The 25,739-nt window shown below is 31.2% G+C and overlaps 1 protein-coding gene across 2 annotated transcripts in view; it reads left to right on the plus strand.

The window, feature by feature from the left end:
• LOC107456337 (tyrosine-protein kinase transmembrane receptor Ror2) overlaps positions 1-25,739 on the plus strand; it is a 239,832-nt gene that overhangs the window by 169,452 nt on the left and 44,641 nt on the right. For both annotated transcript variants that reach the window (XM_043039181.3, XM_087160306.1), the window contains 2 exons: positions 2,938-3,222; positions 23,473-23,597. In XM_043039181.3, coding sequence (XP_042895115.2) covers positions 2,938-3,222; positions 23,473-23,597 — 410 coding nt within the window. The remainder of the gene's footprint in view (positions 1-2,937; positions 3,223-23,472; positions 23,598-25,739) is intronic.

The following is a 25,739-nucleotide window of genomic DNA, read 5'->3' on the forward strand; positions in this document are numbered from 1 at the left end:
CGCCACATAAACGCCATAGCGCACCCAGAAATTTACCATCTTCAGATATCCTAATCTTTTCGTCTTTTATTTTTACGTTATTTTTAATTACGTCATTCTATTCCGTTACAAAAGATGCTAATTTTTCCTGATTTATTTAAGTAGTTTGCAATAAGTCTGGAGCAGAGAAATCGTATTAAAATTTTATTGTAATTAGCCTAATCCAAATTCAATCTTACTGAGTAGTTCCTCGCTCGAATCCTAATTAACCTAAAGACATATAGGCCGATTGTAATGTTTCTTAAAAAACTGAACTATTAGAAAATACCGAAGATTTTTAAAATTTGCATGATGTCAATTTCGCTAAATGCCGGTAACAATTGCAAAGAGCAGGTAAAAGCATTGACATATGTCGTAGGCTTTTTATTATAGTATTTTGAAAACTGCCGTCGTCATTTTTTAGGCTTAATGCAGTGAACTACGTAGCTTTACACCTGTAATTTGCGAAGAGCTGGATATTCCAATTAGCCTATAGCATAATGCACGCTGTTGGAAATTCTCGAACGCGTTGAGCTTTCCACTCAAAAACAACTAATACACAGTTATTGATTAATTTTTCATACTCATGTTTAGCATTACAAATACATTCATAGTCTTGGTTATTTTTATTAGGCTTTATTCGAATTTGCAAACCCGTATGTATATGGTAAAAACAAAACTTATTTCATCGTTGAAAGTTTATTATTATGTAAACTATCGTATTATTATGGTTTGCGAGTTGTCCCCTATATCGCTTGTTCTATGGTTTTAAGTCACATTTTATTCTAAAAATATATCATTCCCACAACCATGTAGTCAAAAGTTTCTGAAAATGCACTTTCTCTGTACTTATAATCTTCTATAATCGGATTGAAAACTACGGATTATTCCTTCTTTTAAAGCTGGCTTTTCAGTAAGCCCTGAATTATGAATACCTAGTTTATGGAATGTAAATTTGTCTTCCCTAATGATTAGAAATGCATCTATTAATTTACGATAAGTTTTGAAATGTATAAGAATTAGTTTCTGCGGAAATGAAATTTAAATCTTACTTGAAGCGATACTTACTTAGGCGATATTTAATATTCGATTTCCGAAAAGTATTTGTTGTCTTTATAACTTTTCCCAAAATCGTTTGGAAATAAAACCTTTTCCAGTTTGAGATATCATAAGCAAATTTGAAAGTTATTTCAAAACGAGGTTATTAAATATGTAGCTGATCAGGGTGCGTAGCGTTTTTAAAAAGTGCTTAAAGGTGCTTATTTTCGATTTTCGTTTTTAAAAAGCCATTAAAGGTGCTTTTTTCATTGGGTGTTTTTAAAAAGTGCTTAATTTTCCTTTTTTTAAATGAGATTTTTTCTTTACCATGTTGATTTTTGCTATGAATTATGCAGAAAGGCAGTGTTTACATTGTTCTATTCAACGTTTTCACAATTAATTCACCCCCAATCTATTTCGGCGCATCGTCAGTCCGTGGTGTATAAAAACGCCATTCGATTTACATTTTTCAAAAATTTTGACAATTGTCAAAAACAATGCCAAAAGATTTTGACATGACGATTAAAACCAGATAAAACCGTCAATTGTCAAAAACTTTCCAACCTTACCTAATTATATTTTTTTAAAGTGCTTAAAATTTTTATTTAAGTTCTTGAAAAGTGCTTAAAAAGTGCTTTTTTTGTTGAATAAATTGACTACGTACCCTGCTGAAATGTAACTTCGAAAAAATTATTATTTAATACCTACAGTACAGAACGGTTTTGAAGCTATATTTTAAATCACAAATCATGTTCTTGTTGCTAAAACTATTTTTAAAAATCGCAATAAAACTGTTTTTTATAATGAATGTTTTTATTACATTTCTCCCTTTGCTTTAATGTCTGGTAGCTGTTTATATTCTTCTTAAAATGTATTATTTTATCTCTGGTTTATGTAAATAATAGTCAACTAAATTCATCTTCTTTGGAGGTAAAAGTTCTGTTGAATTATTACTGCTATCAATTGCAGTTACTTCTATAATTACATTCTAATAGAATTTTTTTTTTATCGTTTTGACGAAACTTTTTGTACTTACTGCTTACTGAACACATACTGCTTACAAAAGACGGTATAGGCTTTGACGATAGATAAAATTCAAAAAATATATTTTTTACTTATTGTGTTAGTGTTATTGCGTTTTTTTCTTTTTTAAAAAAAGTATTTTTTTTTTTATTAACCTGCATTTTATATCAATAAAAACATAAAATCTATTAAAATGAACATAAAAAAGTTCTTCGGTTCAGTATGGCAACTATATATGAACTTAATACGACAGCTAACGATTACTTTATTTTAACGTTAAAAAGTTAAAATCGGTAATAATTGCAGGAACAGATAAAACAGGGTGCGTAGCGTAAGTGCTTAAAGGTGCTTATTTTTGTATTTTAAAAGTCCTTATAGGTGCTTTTTTTATTGGGTGTTTTTAAGAAGTGCTTAATTTTCCTTTTTTCAAAACAAGATTTTTCTTTTACCATGTTGATTTTCGCTACGAATTATCCAAAAAGACACAGTTCACATTGTTCTATTCAACGTTTTCATAATTAATTCAAACCCAATCATTCTACTTTGGCGTATTATCAGTTCGTAGCGTATGAGAACCCCATTCGTTTTACATGATTCAAAATTTCTTGATTTTTGACAATTGTCAAAAACAATGCCAAAAGGTTTTTTTTTTCTCGACATGACAGTTAAAACAAGATAAAACCGTCAATTGTCAAAAACTTTCCACCCTTGTCTAATTATGATATTTTTTTAAAGTGCTTAAAAATATTTGTTGAGTGTTTGAAAAGTGCTTAAAAGGTGCTTATTTTTTGTTGAATAATTTGGCTACACACAATTTTTTAAAAAGTTGTGTTAATAAAAATATTTTTTTCTTTACAGTTTTAGGTAAACCTATCATTTTGGAGGGTCCACGTAACGCTACTGTGCTGTCCGGCTCAAGTGTCCTTTTTCGTTGTGCTGTCGCGGGCGATCCTAAACCCACCGTCTCGTGGCAAAAGAATGGTCGTAGTTTGCATCATGCTGGTCATGCCAATTACAGAATCTTAGAAAGTGATGATTTAAAACTGGACAATGTCGGCCTGGCTGATGATGGCCTTTATCATTGCATAGCAAGGAATGAAAAGGGAATGAATTACTCACTACAAGCCCGGTTACGAGTTGAAGGTGAGTTTCCTAACTCATTTTTATTTATCTCTCGCCGTTATTTTCATTAAATTCGTTATTACATTTATGCATTTTTTTTTCAGTTGAATGTTCAGTTTTATTTATCTCTTGCCGTTATTTTCATTAAATTCGTTATTACATTTATGCATTTTCTTTCAGTTGAGTGTTCAGTTTCATTTGTCTCTTGCCGTTATTTTCATTAAATTCGTTATTACATTTATGCATTTTTTTTTCAGTTGAATGTTCAGTTTTATTTATCTCTTGCCGTTATTTTCATTAAATTCGTTATTACATTTATGCATTTTTTTTCCAGTTGAGTGTTCAGTTTCATTTATCTCTTGCCGTTATTTTCATTACATTCGTTATTAAATTTATGCATTTTTTTTTCAGTTGAATGTTCAGTTTTATTTATCTCTTGCCGTTATTTTCATTAAATTCGTTATTACATTTATGCATTTTTTTTTCAGTTGAGTGTTCAGTTTTATTTATCTCTTGCCGTTATTTTCATTAAATTCGTTATTACATTTATGCATTTTTTTTTCAGTTGAATGTTCAGTTTTATTTATCTCTTGCCGTTATTTTCATTAAATTCGTTATTACATTTATGCATTTTCTTTCAGTTGAGTGTTCAGTTTCATTTGTCTCTTGCCGTTATTTTCATTAAATTCGTTATTACATTTATGCATTTTTTTTTTAGTTGAATGTTCAGTTTTATTTAACTCTTTCCGTTATTTTCATTAAATTCGTTATTACATTTATGCATTTTTTTTCAGTTGAATGTTCAGTTTTATTTATCTCTTGCCGTTATTTTCATTAAATTCGTTATTACATTTATGCATTTTTTTTTCAGTTGAAAAGTTTATTACTAATACAATCTTAGATTAATATATACAAAAGCGTAACCAAAGTTGAAATTTAGTTATTCGTGATTCATAACCTCCTATGAAGATTTTTTTCCCATGAGCATTATCAGTTTAATTACTAAATAACAGACTTGGTGGTTGTTCGTACTAGTTAAAAGTTGAAACATAAATAGTTGATATCGAATAATTGTTTCGACGAGCGACGCAAAAAGCAAGTATCCTATCTAATGAATATCTCATTGAAAATAAACTATTTATCTGGCTATTAATCTATTGAGAGATTCAATATCTAGTAATAGTTACAGAAAATAGTTAAGTAATGATATATTATTAATAAAACTAGTTTTATTTTAGAAATATCCTTATCCGAACTCGTTTAGCTCGACGCAAAGTCCAATCTTAACCATGTAAAAATAATAAAATCAATTAAGTAATAAAATCAAATAATCAATTCCTGTCATTAAAAATTTATGATTATGAAGTATACTGAAAAAGAGAAAATAATTCTATTTTTATCTCACGTTAAACGTATTACAGAATAGTGAATTCTGGTAATGATCGAAATTTATTACAATCATGTACGATCACGTTTTTCACTTGGTGTGTTAAAAAAATATATATTTCTCTTTTGTTTACTTGGAAACGCTATTTTTTTAAATTTTAATTTTACTTGTTTTCAGGTTTGTGTCTGTTAATTTGTTTACGTTGGAAACATATTCGATTGGCGATAATTTGAAGTTGAATTTTACTTGAAACATTTTGGAAGCAATTGATACTTGTATTGCCATCTCTGGCTCGAAACTTAGTTAAATTTGGGCACCCTAGATAGCTGGAAAGTAATCAAAAATTTGTTGGAATTATATTTTGTGACTTCTGCTTATAGTAGTTTTGAAATATAGTGGTAGTGAAATGGCTTATAATGGTAGTGAAATTCGCATTGTCATCAAGCCAAGAACTCCTGTTGAGATCTGGACGCTTTAGCCTTGCTAGTCAGAATGTGGCTGACATTTTGATTGACGATAGTTTATAGTTTTATTTGTAGTGGTCAAGTACAATTGAAACTTGTATTATCATTCAGTAAAGTCAGTACTCTTGCTGAAATTTGTGAGCTTTAGTTAGTTAAAAAGTATTGCATTGTCATTAGGCAGGGAGTTCTTGCGATTCGGAAAGTGACCGAAATTTCGATTGCCAGATACACACGAGTCGATAAAAACATTGTAAAAAGCTATAATGCTATTTTTTTTAATTCACTATATTAATTATATTGTATGTTTTTTGTTAAGTATATATTTAGAGTTTTTGTAAATTAATGTTATTGGATCAATTAGTAAATGAAATAAAGCATTTTTTATTTTGAGTGATTAAAGCGTAAATGATATAAAAACGTAAGAAATATTTTAACTGAATTCCCTATAAATATTAAAAATTAATATAATTTGTAAAATATATAGTAATTGGAAGTTTTATTTCTATTGATTATTTATGTTTTATAATTCTACATTTAATCTTTTTTATATATATCTTGGAGCCAATCTACACTCGCTTACACAAGGAGCTCGTTTTTTTTTTACTTAATGAAGCCGCGCCTTTTTCTTCCTTTTATGGAGGACAGCTTGTTTTCTGAGTATGGTTTACTTTGTTATTATAGGGCGCGTTCTAAATATCTTTCTTTATTACTCTAGGGAAATTCGGATCATTTCAATATACAAGGAGAAATATTAGTCCTTTTTCTTTTATTGGATTATTGATTTTGCTTTTACTTGTCCTTTCTGTCTTACTACATGTTTGTTATTTGTATTGATTAACCAATATTGCTGGTTTTTCTTCCTTATTTTGTCAAATAAGCATGCTTAAATTATACAGTGAAAATCGACAGTTTCTTAATTCGAATAGCAATAATTCATATTTTAATTCAAACTACAATATTTCTTATATTAATTCAGATTGTTGTAATTTAATTTATATAATATTTTAATTCAATCAAACTGTGAGTTTATTATGTTTCTGATTTTGAAATAAGTAAAAAGAAATATACAGGGCCCTGTCTCAATCACCGCCTTTTGTACATATTTTTCAGAATCTTTGTCAAAAATGAAGTAAAAAATAGTTCGACATTCGAAGAGCAAATAATTAGTCAAACCAGTAAAAGCGAGGAGAGGGTTATTTGTTTACTCAAAACAAAGGTTTTTTTTTTTTTAGAAATTTCTAAACCATCTAACAGTTAAATGCATAGTAATAGTATTGTTGTGTTAGAGAAGAAGAATTGATTCTAAAATTCATATTAGTTTGGAATTTAAAAAAAAAAAACTTTTCATCGAAGTAAATTTTAAATTCAATCACAGCCATCTTGTGTTTATTTTAAATTATTCTGTAACTCCGAAATTGCTAGTAAAAGTTTTGGCTATAAAAAAAAACCTTTATTTTGGTCATTAACGGTAACATATACACTGAAGAACCATTACATTATGACCACCCTCCATCTATAACAATGGGCTCGTCCAGGTTTTCATGGTTTCTCGCCCAGGAACAATGTTTTCTTGGGGCACATTAGGACCCATAATCCTCATAGAACAATCCCTGTATGCTACTTGAACATAGTTGCAGACCAGGTTCACCCATTCATGGCAACAGTTTTTCCTGCGGGGGGGGGGGTGTTTACCAACAGGATAATGCACCATGTCATAAGGGTAGAATCGGCGAGGAACATTCCAGTGACTTTCAAGTCATGTCTTGGCCCCCAAATTCACCTGACCTAAATCCAATAGAGCATTTGTGGTCCTACTTACAAAACCAAATTTGTGCTGCCACGCTACCCCCTCGCAATGTGAAGGAATTGCTGGACCAGTTGGTGAGCGCTTGGTACCAGATACCTCAGACTACCTATCAGCACCTTGTGGAATCAATGCCACGGCGGGTGCTAGCAGTTTTGAGGGCTAAAGGTGGTCCTACATGTTATTAGCAGGGTGGTCATAATGTAATGACTCTTCGGTGTATATACACTCGAACGCAGCTCGCTGAAAGTTTGTCACCATCTCTGTTTTTTTTTTTAAAACTCTTGCTAAAAAATGAGAAAATCCGCTTCAAAAATGGTGTCTTTTTCGAAAACGCGATTTAATACTTGATTCAAATGATTTAAAATCATTCCTTTTTACGAGATTTAAGGTTGCGCTTCGTATATCGTATTTTCTCATTTTTTTAATCAAAAAATCACGTTTGCGATTGATAAAAATGATATGTTTAAACTTAATTGTGTCGGTATATGCTTTTTAGTTTTGTGCATGATTTCGTAGTGTTTATGAATAACGATTTATTGGTTATTAACTTTTCCGCCATCCCTTACGAAGAACGGGTATTCCACCAGTAATGAAATAAAAAAAAATTTTATAAAGTTAAATTTTTCAAGTAGACTTTAATGAATAAAATTATTTTTTTCAGACTTATGACGAGAATCAAAATCCGCATCACTTTTGTAATAAATTTCTATGACCACGTCAAACTTTTGTTCTATTCCATTATTTAAATTCCGATAACTTTAAATTTTTATTTACTTTAAAAATTAAATAAGTCGAAATGGGAAGTAATATGTTATCCGCTATTTCTGAAAAAGGGGTGGTAGAAGTTTTGATATTTAAGTATAAACCCCTTTTAAACTAGGGGTGGGGAAAGAATATTTTTTCTGGTTAAGACCATCTGAAATCTATGGCCTCTCCAGAGACGAGAAAAAAAAAAGATTCAGCTGCTATTCAATCTCAAACATAAAATATCCGTGAATACAAGCATATATTGCTAGATTTTTCCAAACTGGAATTTTTATAACTACATTTCACTGTATGCGGAATATGTTTGTTATTCTCATGCTTTCAGATAAATATTTTGAGTGCTTTTTCTACCACCCCACCGCTTCTTTTCCTTCTAACTTGGCTGTATTCGTTGTATCGTTTTCTTCCTCTCTTTCTTTCTTCTTCTCCAGTTTCCATCTCTATTTTCGTGGAAAAATAAAGATATCTATATTTTTGGAAAAGGATGATGCTTTTAACTGTGTGTATTCAGGAATCTTCTCGCGCTTTGTATGTCTTGTAATCAAACAGGCTTATGAAAATTTTTTATTTTACTGATTTCAGAATGGCGTATTTCAAACTTCTCAAATTTTTATTCGGAACCTCGTTTAAATTGCTTTTGTAAAATGAAATGGAATAAATATTTCGGTTAAATGAATTTCAGTTGAATGAATATATTCGTTGAGGCCATTAACTTGTTGCAGGGGTAATTAATGAAGCCTTTTTTAAAAAATAATTCATAACTCTTATATTTCTCTCTAGGGCGGTTGTTAAAGCATCTAGTTATTTGGAAGCTCTCTGATTTGATCTCGAATGTTGTCGCATGGAACATCTTTTATGTACGCCGTCTCATTGATGACTATAAACAGTCTAAATTTGCCTATTTTTTTTCAAAAAATGTGTCCATAGGCCTAAGGCACCCTTGATTTTGGGAAAATCTTAAGAGGACTTACTTTCCAAGAGCTCTCCACGAGTCACGTGATAGTTTGAATGTAGGAAGAAAGAAACCACAATTTGTTTATGCTCAAGAAACTCGTGTTAGCTCTCACATGCCAAGTTGCTTGACAAAATGAAAAACCCTGGTGGTGTTCGAGCTTCGCCTTGAATTTTTTGGTTAAATCAGGGGACATGCCATATGGCATGCTTTCTCGACCCCAATCAAATGGCAATTTCTATTTTACAATGTGCCAACATGCCTAAGCTTCTCCGATGCAAGCCATTTAGAATGTAGTAAATTAGAATCCGCAAGAAAGCGTGGTAGATGGCTAATGTAATGAGTTAACAAGATGGAAGAGTTGGTATCTCATGGCCTTATATCGATCGCCGCCTTTTTTGAAACTTTTTTTAAAGGTGATTAGTTGTGCTGTGTCAGTAACAATGGGCTGCCTGGAAAAACATAATATATCCCCAATTTTAGCTTGGTTTTATGCGAGGAAATGGAGAATTAGATAAACATAGAGCCGTGGTTGCTTATGGGATAGAGCGCTCGCCTCCCAATGAGGTGACCCGGGTTCGAGTCTCAACGATGACTGGTAGATGCGAATACTGCTCCAACTACTGTAAAATATCCTCAGTGGTAGATGGATCATGGATTTGAATCCGCCTTCCGTCAAGCTATTCGTAAGTGGTTTTCGTAATTTCCCCTTCATGTAACGCAAATGCTGTCAAAAAATCCTCTACAAAGGCAAATTTCTCCCAATACTTTATCTAGGAGTCCCCTTGTCTTCAGGATTAGGTTCAAAATTCTGTGAAATTGAACAATGGTAGTCGTAAATTCAAAATTGGGTCCACTGTTCAACAATGGTTATAAAAGGAGATAACCACGAGCTTTGGTGGCTTAATGGATAGAGCGCTCGTCTGTCAATGAAGTAACCCAGGTTCGAATCCCAGAAATGGGTGGTCGCTACTCGCACCAATCACAGTGCTGACGTAAAATATCCTCAGTAGTAAACGGATCATGGATAAGAGTCCCTTTGCCGCTAAGTAAACCGTGGCTGGTTTTCGTGGTTTTCCTCTTCATGTTACGCAAATGCAGGTTAGCTCCACGAAAAAGTCATCCACGAAGGCTAGTTTGCCCCAAAGCTTGACCCTTGTCCTCTGGGTTGGGGTTTAAAATTACGAGACTACGAAGTTGAACTTTGATAGTTGTAAACTCAGAATTGGCTCAGTTGTTATAACTGTTTTAAAATGAGATAACCATTCCATTCCAAAATCTATTTTAATCTTTGTCGTTGTTTTTAAAAACCATATAAAAATAATATTTTCCCGAACTTCCAACTAGTTTTATAAATGGCCGAATTTTTATTATTAAACATTTTATTTAGTTCTTTCGAAGTATTTAAATTTTTTCAAAGAATTTAGTAATAATGTATCAGAAGAAAGATAAAATTAGTTTAAATGACTACCATTTTTAGTTAGTAGTCATTTAAACTCTTAACAATTTTCTACGCATAAGTGGTTTTCCCTTCGAAATCGTTTACATATTAAGTTAGGGGGTAACTTTAAATTTAACTTTGAAATGTTGGTAGGCGTAGCATAGTTATTGAATTAATTATCTTCGCTGAGATTGACATGTCATTTGTATTAATATTTCACTGATCAGTTTAGGCACAAACATTGTAGTCATCCGTTTGATGTTATATGTCATCCTACCTCTAATACATGTTTCGTGTGCTTAGTATTTTCTACATAATGATAATCAGTCATAATAATTCAGTTAACAGTTGGACGAGTAGTTAGTCAATAAACTAATAACACTCAGAATACGTTTTCCAATATAGTGCCCAGTATGTCCTGGATGGATTAATATGAGATCTTTTGGAGCGTTTACCAATTACTGCGATAAGACTCTTACATAGATTTAGTACTATTATCATACTCAATTTACGAAATCAGTAATGTTCAAGCCAAACTAATTAAATTAAGTTATGGAATTAAATCTCTAAGTGAACGGATAATCACTCGTTTCTCCTAATAATTTGTAAGCTTTGTACAAAATGCTACAGCGAATCGGGTAGTTTTAAATCCGTTGCCAGAGATCTATGAATAGCTTTAATTACTTTAAATCCTCAGAAATAAATAGACAGTAAATATATAAATATTTAGTTTTCAAACTGAGATAAATAAGCCTTCATTTCTCAAAAATAATGTCAGTACGCTATCGGCAAATCTCACAGTGAACTCGTAAGACAAGTTCTCAGCAAATCGCCGACATCAGGCAACAGTGAGGGTGTGGTTTTTTTTTAAATTTTCTATAACTTACTGTACTCATAAGTTGAAAAAACAATAATCCTAATTTAAATCCGTTCTGATTTTTTTAAACTACATAAATATTGTTTTCGTTGCACAGATGACTTTTAAAAAATAAATTGTTTTCACAAAATGGCCGTGTTTTGAAGGGAAAAAAAATAAAAAATAACTTAAAATAAGTTTCATTATCGTAGATTACTCAGAACCAGTTAACCTAACTAAAAAAATACCTACGTGTAACAGTAACTATACTTATTATGAACATTGTGTCAAAAAAATCCTTACGTGTAACAAAAACTATACTTATTGTAAATATTGTGTTAAAAAAGTCAAATATATATATTTTTATAGGGCCATGTATTCATTGTTCCAAAAAAAAATCCTTACGTGTAACAAAAACTATACTTATTGTTAACATTGTGTCAAAAAAATCAAGTATATATATTTTATAGGGCCATGTCTTCATTAGTCAAAAAAATCCTTACGTGTAACAAAATCTATTTTTATTTTGAACATCGCGTCAAGAGTTGGAGTAAATTAGTTTAAAAGTGTACTAGTTAGAGATACAGCAAGTAAGAGAGCAAATTGCCGTTAAAGTCTTGTCATCAATAATCCACCTAAATTTATAAAATTTTGCAACCAACTATAATGCATCCATACCGAGTCTATAAGATTCTTCGTTTCCATCATTTTCAGCAGTCTGTAAGTGCTAGTCCTAGCCCTTTTAATTTCGATCTACCTTCATATGTGACGCCTAATATGTTTTCAGAGTAGCAGCCGAAATTTTGCAGTCAGTTGCCTTTTGAGCCTATGCTTAACTGCTGGGGCCTACATATACTCCCAATTGCTCCAAAACTGTCAATAATTCCTTGCAACCTCCATTAAAAATTATTGCAACTGAATAAGTTGCAATTTCGACTATTGATATTGAAAGTATCGTTTCTTCTTTTTCTCGCATAATTTAAACAAACTATTTCAATTAAATACTTAAAATGATAGTATTTTACAAAAAAAGTTTTGATAGAAGTGAGAAAATCCGCCTATCAAAACAAATTCAACTGAGTGCACAAATTTACTTGTTCACACATTTCACACTGCGACACATTACGTTGTAACTTAAAAAATTTTTCGAAAATCAATTCAGTATTTCGGTACGATAATCTTAAATGGATAAACTAGCATAAAATGCAATGAATTTTTTCTCTCTTTTTTTTGTTGGAAATTTTACTTTGTAGTTCCTTTTTAATTTCCTTTTTTTAAATTTAATTGTTTATTTTCTTTTAAACCACACATAACTAAGTAAAAATCCTATTTTCCGTCATTACTTTTATTTTGCGTATTTCGCTATATTTCAAGAACTTCTTAAGCTAATTGAAAAATTTTTGTTCACAAATATAAGATTCGTTTATCCAAAAATAACTCCATATAAAAAGAAATTTTAGAATGTATTTATTATTTTTTATTATTTGATTTAATAATGATCGAAAATTTTTTGATTTGTAAGGTATAAAATTATTTATATTACTTTGAAGAAATTAGTTTTACATGGTAAAATACAAAATTTGAGCGAAATCGGTTAAATAGTTCCTGAGGAAACAAGTTATTAAAAATGTCGTATATTTAAAATTCGATTTCTCAGGAACTATTCAAGCGATTTCGCTCAAATTTTGTATTTCGTCGTGTAAAATTTTGTTATTTAAAATAATGTAAAAAATCGTACATCTTACAATTCAAAATTTTCGACCAAATGATTTCGAATTAAATAAAATGATAAAAAATAATAAATATTTACTAAAAGTTATACCTTGCATGGAATTATCTTTGGATGAACGAATTTTATAATCGTGCGCCAAAACTTTTCAATTTGTTTAAAAAGTTCTCGAGATACGGCGAAATACGCAAAAATTAAAATTAAGGGACGAAACTTAGGACTGCTCTTCTGCCTAACTATCGGAACCTTATTACTACCCCCTATTTTTTTTTTGAGGGGGGGATCATAATTTCGAATCTGTCGAAAAAAAGATATGTTTATTCACCGAAAGTGTGTTTTTGTGTTTGATTTCGTAACTTGAAATATCGTCTGCAATGACTGTTTAGCATATTTTAAATCACCCCATCGAGTCATTAAGATTGAGTCCTATAACTTTAAGATCCAATCATTAACTCGAAAGTTATTCAGAGTATAACTTTTTCTTTTTGCGCACTGTACGCATATTTCGTCATAATTTATGAGTTATTGATTATTTCACTCATCGGATTATTTTGATGAAGAAAAAACAATTTTAGGCTGTAAACAACTTTTATCCCTTCCCATCTGTTTATACTTCAGATAATGTTTTGCGCTGAGTAATTTTAGGACTTTGTGGTAACGAAGACTCATAAATACGCTTGTTTTTTTGGTGTAAAACAAATATTTAGTTTTTGTTCGCATGAATCTTGTTATGAGTTTCTAATTTTTAAGGATAAATATAGAGTCTTTTTAAAGCATGAAGTTTGAAACAGAACGCATTTTCTTTTACATATCATATCAATTTTCTGTTATTTTTGCTCTTCCTGTTATAGTTTCAAAATATTTACACTTATTTTTTGAGGAACTTATTATTTCAAAAAGGCACGTCTTCTGTTTCAATTACACTGCTGGACAATTGCTAAGGACGGATCACAAATTGCAATGAAGCATAACATTAAGCGAGACATGAGACCTAGTAGGATAAAGTATAGTTGCCACACTGTTCAGACATTAGAATAAAGAACATTCATTGTTCTGGAAAGTACAAAAGCTATGAAACATCTGAAAGAAAAAAAATGTTTATTTGATGCTGCGTACGAAATAATAGAACAATGCATTTAAATGTCAGCAGGCAACTTGAAGAAATGTGTCAGTACGGGATATGTCCACCGTGGAGTGTGATGCAACATTCTACAGGTCGTATCATACTTCGCACAACATTATCCAGCAGCTGTTGAGGCAATTTATCCCATTCCTCTGTCAGTGCACGGATGAGGGTGTTCTTGTTTGTCGGAGGATAGTTTCAACCAGCAAATTGCCTCCCCAAAGCATCTCAAACATTTTCAATGTGGTTTAGATCTAGAGAACGTGATGGCCATACGAGGCGTTGAATACCCTCACTGTCTAAACAATTCTGAACAGCGAGTGTTCGATGACATGTTGCGTTGTCGCCCATAAAAACAAATTTATCACCGACAGCACCACGGAAAAGACGAACATGAGGAAGTAGAACTTCATCAAAGTATCGTTGGCCCGTCATAGTCCCATTCGCAACCACATGTAGGCGCGTGCGGCCATTGATCATGATGCTGGCCCACACCATGACCCTGCATGTCGGATATCGGTCCCTTTCCTGAATATTTTCTGGACGATAACCAGTACCACTCTCGCGCCAGATCAGTTGGCGTCTACAGTCCGATGACATACTGAACCTACTCTCATCTGAGAAGAGTACGCATGCCCAGTCCTGTTCAGTCCAATTGTGATGCTCACGACACCATTGCAAACGTGCAGTAGGTGCTGTCTGGTCAATGGGACGCACACAACAGGTCTGCGGGTGTATAGTCCTCCTCCCCTCAAACGTCTGGCAACAGTTTTTCGGGAGATCTGCTTTCCTGTGGTAGCAAGAAACTGATTTGCCACCTGCTGAGCTGTGGTGCCCCTGTTCCTTTTTACTGATAGGACGATGTATCTGTCTTCAGCAGGCGTCTTACTTCTAACACGACCTCCCCCTTGCCGCTTACTACACATTCCAGTAGTTTTAAAAGATTTCCACAGCCGTTAAACAACACCGTCAGCGATGTCGAACTCCCTGGCAACGTCTCTTATTTTTCGCCCTTCTTCGATCTTTCCAATAATTCGGCCACGCTTAAAATCATCTAAGTAATATCGGGAAGACATGCCGAAAATTTCAAGTTCGTCAACTAAATCTTTCCTGTAAAAATTTGACTTGCAACAACAACTCTCCACAGCGCGTCAAAACCTTTAAAGCTCTTATCATCGCTATCACGTGATGAACAAACGTGGACAAAAAAATTTACATACGCATACCCCTTCTTACTATATGCCGCATTTATTCTAATTTTCCTTCCCTTCATTTTGTGGTTGCTATGGATGATAGTGTTATCCGTCCTTAGCAATTGTCCAGCAGTGTACTATACTGATTTTTTTAAAGATATTCACTTTTGTAAATTTTACAAATTTTGTTTTTGTATGATTTTAGATTTCTGCAGATGTGATGAAGTTACATTAATAGCTGCAAATTTTATAATTCAGATTTAATGTGCTTTGCATTTATTTTCAAGCAAAGGTTGTAATATATTTAATTTAAACATTTTCTCAGAGCAACTACTTGCATTTTCAAGCATATTCGAAAAAAATCTAGATTGATTTTATTTTGAAATTATCTATTTTTCAACTAAAAGTATCGCGTTAAACACGGTGATGATAGTTTAAGTAGGTTTTGTATAAGGTTTCTAACTATATAAGAAGCTTTGATTTGCTTTTAAAGAAGTTTATGTCACTTTTTACCTCTGGCGGTAAAAGCAATAAACCAAATTTTCACAATCCTTTTTTTTTTTTAATAATTTTTTTAAACTTAATTTATTGGCTGCATACCCATTTTTAGTACGATGCGAAAAAATAATTAAGCAAATAAAATGACCAATGAGATAAATCGGAATTTAAAATATATATATATATATATTAAGTATTATTTGATATAATGCTGTTTTTCATACCCAACTAATAGTAGTCTTAATTGACCTCAATCGAGTAATTTTCTCTAATATTTATCCCTTAAATCTCTATATTAGCTTATTCGTTACTTATTAAAACAGCACTAATTACCATACTAATATATCATACTACCAATGATAGTATGACGAATTTTTACAGTTCCCCCAAACAAATAAATACCTTTCTCTATTAATTTTGCCTTTATTACCTAAATAAATTTTTTTTTTAATTTCACTAACCTTTGGTTTTAAATTTTTTTTTATTTTATAGAAGCTCCTTTCAAAAGCGTAACATTTAACTAAATGAACCCGTCGTTTCAAATAGCTTTAGAATTGCTAAGTCGCTGACGTAGCTCACGCATGCCATCAAAGTTGAAGTTTGATCTAATCTGACTTAACTAATCAAATATAATTAAGAATGTGCAATGAACGTTGTTTTTACAAAATAGAGCTGTAAGCTTGAAAACATCACTGGTTTTATCTTTTGTAACACATAAAAAAAGAATAGTTTGCAGTTTAATTTATAAAAATCGCTAATCCTAAATCAGTGAGAAAAATCGGTCGGGATAGCCTGGTAGGCAGGGCACTAGACTGGTTCGAATCTCGCCGGCCTAAGACTTTATGTGTAGTAAATAGTAACTGGTGCACGTTAAATCTGTCGGATCACGAATTCCTCCGTGTTCCTATAACAATTATTCCTCTGGGGATACTGAATTAGAGTTTCATCGTTCTCTGGTTCAGATCATCTATGAATTATGATCTATGAATGAATGGATATATGAATAGGTTCGTCATATAAACGGGTGTGACGTATGGGTGTAGCAGAAGTCGAATTTTTGGCCATAGATGGCGCTTCTGGAAAACAAGAAAAATCTCACTTCATGCCTTAATGGCATACGACAACAACAACAAGAGAAAATTCCTTATTTGGATAGGGAACTAAAATTAGGCCTTGCAGCCGCTGTCCGAATTTCAGTACAATAGCACAAACGGCTCTGGTGTTATAAATAAAGACTCACAGCCAGAGACTAACTCTTCATTTTATTATTTTAGTATTATTATTTTTTTCACATCTAGATTGCGCCACTTTGTATGCGATAGAAATCTTCAATCCGAAATTCCTATTTTTACTCGGGCTATCGTGCAAACGAAACTCGATGCGCTTTCAAGAAGGCCTTTTACTCTAGTGGTCAAGCTATCTAGCGATATAAAATTTGAGCCATCCCCAAAGAATATTTTTTTTATTACAACTTATGTTGCGAGATCTTGAACGGGTTTTTTTCCTTATACCATTGGCATTTGCATTTCATCTTATGCCGTTTGTCAATTGAATATATTTACGCAAAAATCACTTTTTTGTCCTACATTTTCAGAATCGTCTTTTGCTTCTTAAATTTCCATTCCTTTTCAAAATCCTCTTCCGCCTCTTTGGCGTTCTTTTTCGATTCAAATCTGATTGAAAATCCATAGGGGGGTAGGGAAGGTCGAATGGAACAATTTTTTTTTCATCTATTCGTTGCGACCATACAAACTTCGATATCGGAAAAAAAAATATTTGCTTTCATATATAAACGTGTGTGTACTTTTCGAAATTTGATATTTGGAATACTGTACTTAAAAAAAAAAAAGAATTATTTACTATTTTTTGGACGTATGGATTTCTTGACATATTTAATTTTCAAGCTTATATTTTTTTCTTAAATGCATTTGATTTTCAGTTTTGATTCAGAAAGATTTTGTTAAGCATTGCTTTTTTCATTTATTTATTTAAATTTTTTTTTTATCATAGAAAAAGACTCAATTGACCATAGAATTATTTTAAGTGTTACAACACATTTGAAAATGAAAACGCGTTTCAAATTAAATTTAAAAAAAATTGGTATTAAAATCTAAATAAAAAAAGTTTTTTTTAAACTTTTACTCAAAATAAATATTACTTTTTAAAGAATAATTAACAAATGGAAAAGAGAGAATAATTTTAATCATTTATTTTAAAATCCCTCCTCCCCATTTTGTTTTTGCAGATTTTAAAAAAAAAATGTGTTGTTATTTTTTAAATTCAATTTTAATTTACAGAAGTATTATGATATAAGGAAACGTTATTTTTTCTCTCTTATTTTATTTATTTTTTCATTTTTGATACAATTTTTCAATCTCAGTTACGTTTTTCGAAGTTTGGGAACAAAACTTTGTATTTATCATGCATAGATTATCATATTTATTTTTGTTCCCTATTAATTTCAGAGCTATCTTTTTCGTAACTTTTAAAGTTTTGTATCTTTCCTAGAGCTATCTTTTTCGCAACTTATAAAAGTATTTCAATATAAGTAGTCCAGGTGTACGGTATTATGCGAATGCTTTAATGTAGCTACGGTAAAATTCAATCTCATGCGTTTATTTTTTTCGAATTCGGATTCTATTTTTCATTCTCAGTTTTGTTTCCGAAGTTTGGGACAAAACCTTATATTTTTCATGTGTAGATTATTATATTTATTTTTGTTCTCTAATTATACCAAAGCTATCTTTTTCGTAACTTTTAAAGTTTCTATCTTGAAGACAAGGGAACTCTTAGATCAAGTATTGAGAGAAATTTGTCTTCGTGGAGGACTTTTTATTGGAACTAACCCGTATTCCCATTATCTGTCTGAGGATATTTTACGTCAGCACTGTGGTCAGTGCCGTGCAAGCCGGGTGTGGAATTCGTATCGACCAGCCATGGCTGGGATTTGAACCACATGGTTCGCCTCATTGGGAGGCACATTTGTGCTGCCATTCATTAAAAACGCTATAGTTCAAGGTTAATAATATAAAAATTGAATCGCAATGTGAATGAATCACTTACATTTACGTGTTTTACTTTGATTTCTGCTTATTTAATTGCACAAAATTGTTTAGATAAAACTGTTACCGTTCAATAATATTTTCAAATAGATCTGTTTATCTTATAGCGGTTTTGAAAATTTCAATTCACACTATTTATGATAAATAACTCATAAATATAAGTTGGTCTTAAATGAGTGCGCTTCTAGTTAAGTTAGTTAAAATATGTATTGTTCATTTTTTGCTTTCGGACGCTTTGAAAGTATCTGTTAGTTTTTAACATAATATAAATTCTAAATTTACGATCTTTCCGCTTCAGTTTTTTGAAATTATTTCATACATTTTTTTTAACAAAATGTTTATGGTTTTGACTTAAATCAACTGTTTGATTTTAAGATTAATACTATTCCTTAATCTGCATTGTGAGCGAATAAAAAGGCATTAAAATTAGATCAAATAAAAACAATGAAATCTTTGCTTTTTAATTTATCACCTCCGTCCAAAATGTCTTAATTACACTGATAATCTGGTTAAAAATGTAACTATGTAAAATGTAACTTTGTAACTGATACTCAGTTATATAAATATCAATTTTTATAACTGATACCTAAGAAATGATACTTACTCATCTCTACTTTATAGCTTCTGACATTACTACTTTTTGTTTATGTGTACAAAAATGTCTACCCATTTTTGAGAATTTATTTCTAAACCATTAAATAGTACCAAAGCAAATTAAATATTTTCCCCATATTGAGTGTGTGCATAAATCTGTAAAGTATAAAATTTACATTAAAAATAAAATTTGTTTGCTTTATAAAAGTAATCTATTTTTTACTAGCTCTGCATTTTATGTACTTCGTTTTCTGTTTTTTTCTCCACCAATTAATTAACTGGTTTATCGCTGCAACTGCTTATTGAGATAGTTTCATAAGTAACAATGGCAGTAAATGTTAAAAGATCCAATAGAAGTTATCTCTTTTTGAATCAAATTAATTATTTAATTTTTCACTGTAACCGCTTACTCAGATTGTTTCATTAGCAACATAGGTAGCAAGTCCTTTGGAAGTTTTTGAATCAAATTAATCACCTATTTTTTTTATTATAACTGTTTGCTGAGATAGTTTTATTTGCAATATTGACGGCAAATGTTAAAAGATACGCTAGAAGTGTTCTGTTTTTGAATCAAATTAATCACTACTTTTTTTTTTCACTGTCACTGCTTACTGAGATAGTTACATAAGCAGTAATGGCAGCAAATGTTAATGTTAAAAGATCCAATAGAAGTTATCTGTTTTTGAATCAAATTAGTTATTTAATTTTTCACTCTAACCGCTTACTCAGATAGTTTCATTAGCAACATTGGCAGCAAGTCCTTTGGAAGTTTTTGAATCAAATTAATCACCAATTTTTTCATTATAACTGTTTGCTAAGATAGTTCTGTTTCAATATTGACAGCAAATGTTAAAAGATAAGCTGGAAGTGTTCTGTTTTTGAATCAAATTTTTTCACTGTCACTGCTTACTGAGATAGTTTCATAAGCAATAATGGCGGCAACTGTTTAAAGATTCGTTGGAAGTTATTGAAATAATTCGATCTTCCATCCTGTGGAAGAAAATGTTTCCTTGTATTGAATCTGCTCAAGAACTCTTCTCAAAATGCCCTTTTCAATGTGGGTGGAAATATATTTTTGAAAAGAAATTGCCTCCGCTGCTTTTTTGTGTTCAAATCCATCCTTGGAGCAGTCGCGGCATCTGGTCACTTTTACATCGGATTTTATTGCGTTCGTCTTTGGCAAGATATATACGTCAATATCATCCGCCTGCGGAAATGAATTCTGGAGAAGAAAAAAAATGGAATCTTTAAGGCTCTGTGTTGGTGGGGGTCACCGTCTCGGGAACGAAGAAAAGGATGATGGGATTCCGACAGGCTTGTTTTCCGGAGCTTAAAGGAGTCCCCTCACATGATGTCTGTTCATTGTCCCAAAGCATTCTTTGGACTAAAAGAAGCTTTTCTTTTGTTCTGGTTCCTCGTTTATTACCGATAAAGATTCGGAAGTATTGTAGATACGACGAGATGTGTTTTTGGTTGGATAGAATTTATTGATTTTGGTGTTATGGTGTGTTAGAACTTTTTACAGCCGAATTCAACTTCTGCCGTTCAATTCTCCCGTTTTTCTATTGCTGCCGAAAATATTTAATTATCCCGTGAAATAAATTACTCATAGAGCTTAAAATTTTTTGTGGAAATATTGTTGGTAGGATTTCAATTTTATGCTCGATTCAATTTTTATATAATACTGACTTTATACGATTTAGAAGATTGAGTTTTTTACTTAACCCTGTTTTTTATGAGTCCCCCGATCCCGGGGCACTACGCGATTTTCTATTGTGATATCAACTATCCATAACATATGTTTCTTAGACTATTTGAATGCAATTTTTAGCAATAAGTAACTAGCAAATGTAAAATCATCATAAAAGTAAGCGAATTTGGATAAATAGAAGTGCTTGTTCGACAAATGCGCACGAACAGCAGCTCCATAATAGGGAAATGCCTCTGGCGACGTACAGTGACATTTCCTGCTAAGCTATTCATATTCATTATGATGTACACTACCTACCTTCCAGTTTTGTATCTGCCGTATTAAATCACCCTGTATGTATAGAAAATATGATCATGCTTGTGAAGGTAATTTTTTTGAACAAAATATGGTGTTTATAAAAAATTTTTATCTAATATTATGTGTAATAAATATTTTCAATGTTTTGTTTAATAACATAAGTAAAACATGTCCTTGTCATTAACCACTTCATTGGCCTTGTGAAGATGACTAGCTATCTACGTGATCTTAAATCTGTAGGAAGCGTGAAACACCCATTATAATATATTGGCTTTGCTGTTAATACGATAACGCTAATTTCTGCTTCATTTAGATGTGCTGCCATCTATTGCTCAATTGATTGAATATAGTTAGCACTTTTGTTTTGAAAGTTTTAAAGCCTTGTGTGAGATTTGTTCTACTATGACACCTGTCTCGATGTGTCATTTGCGAAATAAGATGTTTTTAAATGCTATTGTTCAATTATTAACAAAACATAAAAATCTGGGAGAAATTCAAAAGAAAAATAAATGGCCTAGCAAAAAAATATGTAAAATTTTTTTTTAATTAATACTAACCATTAAAATTTACATAAATCGGTAAATTTCTTCTTTTACAAAGAGAACAATACATTAAACAAATTTTAAACCCCACAGTCGTTTTTTTTTTCCTTCTTATTTTTCATTTGTTTTGACTGCAACAAAATTTGTGTTGTCTAGCAAAAAAGAAACAATAACTCATCGTCTTGTTCGACGGAAAAAATCGATAGTATCCCAAATTAATGAATGTTAGACGAAGAATTTTTACAGGCGATTAAAAGCCGTTTATCTATGGAAAAAAAAATTCTCAACAATTATAAAACCCATTTTGTGCTTCCTCATCGCATACTTTTTGATACATCCCAAAATGCTGAGTAGAAACACTTAACGTTTCTAGTATTCTTGGGTACTCAAAGCATTTCCCTTTGCCGCTTATATCTAATTTATTTTTAATTTAATCCAGTTTTTCTCCCCAAATTAGTAGTGAAACTATAGGCCTGAATGAATCCCCATAGAATATTTTTAATTACTTTGAGGTCCCCCTATCATTAAAATCGATTCACTCTTCTATTACGCGGCTTATTCAGGAATTTTAATTGCCATTTTGAGCCTAGAGATTAAAGATTGCCGCGGGTTTTAATGCTGAGAAAAAATAATAATTCCACGCCTTCGTGATTTCTAATGTACTAGGATTTTAATTTATTTTCTGAAAAGGTGAATATAATCTCGTTTATATTAATATTTTATCTGAAACTCTAGTAACATTGCATAATGGATTTTTTTTTCCTTTCAAGTGTTGATGTTTAAAATCGATCTGAAGCATTTGAAGTTGTGTTTTTATCTGTATACCTTCCATAAGCTGCCAAAAGTAAAGTGAGCAGATTTATATAAACCATGATTTGAGGACAGATCAGCAGAGCGTCTTCGAAAAATTTCTCGATTTGAAAACACTATATATTTATGGAAGATATTAACTTATCTTTGCAACTAAGATTTTTTTTAAAATTGATAACTAATATCAGGTGCAGAACCATCATCTTCAAATTTGATTTTGTTTTTAAGCAGTTTTGAAATATCATTTAATATTCTGTAAAATTAAAAATTATTTATAAATTTTTTAAATTATTTTAAGGCTAGTATTGCATTTTCATCTGTTATTTTAGTTTGGTTATTTACGTTAGTATTCACTATAAGACAAAACTATCTTTTTTTTTTTTAACATATCTCTATTTTTTTCCTTTGATATTTCATTTTATGTAAAAAAAAAACAAAAAAAAAACGCATGTTTTGGAAAAGAAACGAGAACATTTGAGGACACATTTTAAAATTTGGAAGCATTTTTTGGCATCAGAAAGTTTTAAAGGTTTTGAGGACAATCACTGAAATTAGGGTCACCGTAGGTCTGGTCACCTTAGCCAAAAGTGTTATATTTTTAGATACGACTAGAAATTTATAGTCCCTGAAATTTTGTTTTAGAAAATTTGATCAATTCTGGCACTTGTAAATTGGTGCTTGAAAAGCTATAATTATTGACTTTAGATAGTAATTGATCAAGATTCAGATTGTTCAAAAGAAGGTAATTCGGTTATGTCAGATCAAAAATAAAATAAAACACGGGGGGGGGGAGTATTATTCTTAAAAAACTTTCTCCACACATATGTCATAAGTGATACGCCTTACGCTTTTCGTTTTTACCTGACAAAAACCAAATTAATTTCCTTTTTTTTCATACATTAAAAAAGCGTAGTTTTTAAAATCTTCATTTCATTTTATCACTTCTAATTACCTCATTGTTTGAAGTACAAGTCATTCATATCTTTCCCTTTATATATATTTTCATAGGATAATAATTTAAATTTTTTATTTCTTTTCAGAACCTGCAAAATTAAAAGGTAGTCGAAGTATATACAATGTTACTTGGGGCTCCGTAGTTCGATTAGAATGTTCAGCTCAAGGAGAACCACCTCCTATCATCACGTGGTTTCAAGAGGGTGTCCCAGTAAGTTTTAGCTTCTTATCAAATTTAATTTTGCTTTTAATCATTTTTAAAATGAAAAATAAATAAAAGGATTTTCGTTAATTAACCATTTCTTAAGAAATCATGGTTAAAAGTAAATTCAGATCATACATTTATAGTGTTTTCTTTAACACTAAACATACCAACACTTAATATATAACCTATTTCTACCATTGCCGGTTAATTGGCCGGACTTCATGTTTCTTGATTGAATGCATGATGTTGGTAAGGAAATAAACAAAAAAAACTTTATTATAATTAAACAAAATTGTATATTGCCAATTTTTATGTATTACAAGCACAAAAAATAAGAATTTTTAATCCATTGCTCAAAGCATTTTTTACACACACCGTTGTACTTTTACCTCAAACATATTTTTCACATTTCGAACAAATTTTGATGGTTTTATTGTCGTTACAATATCCTATTTGGCATGTCTGACGTTAATAAGAATCTATAAGCTACTTTCCAAAACTTTTAGTTTTTGTCACTTTTTCTTACACAAAAATATCAATCTTAAAATTTTAGATACTTGTTTGAAATTTGAATCCACAGTTATTCTGAATGAACTAATTACACAACAGTTTTCGCAGAAATGTGCAACTAATCGAATGCAGTACGTTGAACATTCATTACATCACAATTTCTGATCCGATAACCTTGTAAAACAATAAATTGTTCTCCCGGTCAAATGACCGGTTGTGGTAGAAATAGGTATACGACAAGTGTTATTCGAAACAAATAAAATACAACAAAATAGTAATAGAATATTAACTGTATATAATTGTTAGAAAAAATCATGAAATCAAATGTGCAAAAGCGATAAGTTGATATGCTCATTTTCGATGCATAAGTTCTTAAACGGTCATTTGACCGGCTATGGTATGTTTAGTGTTAAGTAATAAGTGTTGCCCATGCACTTAGTGTTGGATCTCTTTGACAGGCTAGTCACAAATTCTATGGACTAAACTGAAGTTGTAGAGCGTGCGTTCTCCGTAGTTTCTTCTGCAGCCTCCAGCTCTTGAATTACATAATATATTTAAATATTTAGTTTTATAGATTACGACATTTTGAACATTATTAGAATCTATTGAGCATTACCTGAATTAAAATGCTGCTGTGTTGCAGCTCTACCAGTCTTTCATAGTCTTGAATTATTGCCATTCTGACGCACTTTTCAGTATGAAAGTCCAACAATAGAAATTCTTCTGTTTTGTTCTTATTTTTGGCCATGACAAAATATTCCTAGAAATACGCTAACCCTGTTGCTATAGAGACTGCCACTCACCAGACACAGTGACGGTGACTTTTCTGAGAGGCAAACAGTACCTACTTTTTTTCCTCTGTCCAGCTCCTCTCAGCATTTCCTTTACGTTGCGGAGTTAATAATTTGTAGTTATCTGGGCATGCTAGTAACAGAGTCTCGGGATTGCTATTGGCATTGTGAAATTCTTATTATTGTTTTATGTATTCTGATATTTTACTGATACGCTGTTTTGTTGTATTTTTAGTAAGTGTACGTTTTCTTAAAATTGCTATTTTATATTCGTTTTTGCACCATTATAACAAATTGTTAGTGAATAAAAAAAAATGAAGAAAATGGAACATTTAAGGCAACGTGGGAGATTATTTCTTTAATTCTGTGAACGATAAAACGATGTTTTTACTGTGCAATACAGTATTGACTACTTTGAAGGGGAAAAAGTGGAATGCAAGTAAACACTATTTGACTCATAAGGAACATAAGTATTTAAATTTAAAAGTTGAATCTCGACAGTAGGTTTTATTGAAAATACATCTACTTGATTATTTTTTTTATTTAAAGCCGTATTAAAGAAATATATGAAGTTGTTTATTAAAAGAAATTGTTAAAGATTAATTTTATAATAAGCTATTAGCCTTTTGTTTATGCAAAAATACTTTATTTTGTAAATTTTTGTTTAAATAAATGACTTAATTATTTTGCATTATTTCTATATGCATATTTAAAGCTATAATAATTTTTCTAAAGTCACATTTATTGGTATACCACCTTATACAGCTATGCTTTATCTCTGCCTAATTTAAATATGACCTCTCATAGTAAGAGTTCACCACCTATAGACTTAGCCGTAGATTGTTGT

Source organism: Parasteatoda tepidariorum, chromosome 1 (assembly GCF_982258835.1).
Source record: "Parasteatoda tepidariorum strain Cologne lab strain chromosome 1, Ptep-v5.0, whole genome shotgun sequence".
NCBI classification, from domain to species: domain Eukaryota; kingdom Metazoa; phylum Arthropoda; class Arachnida; order Araneae; family Theridiidae; genus Parasteatoda; species Parasteatoda tepidariorum.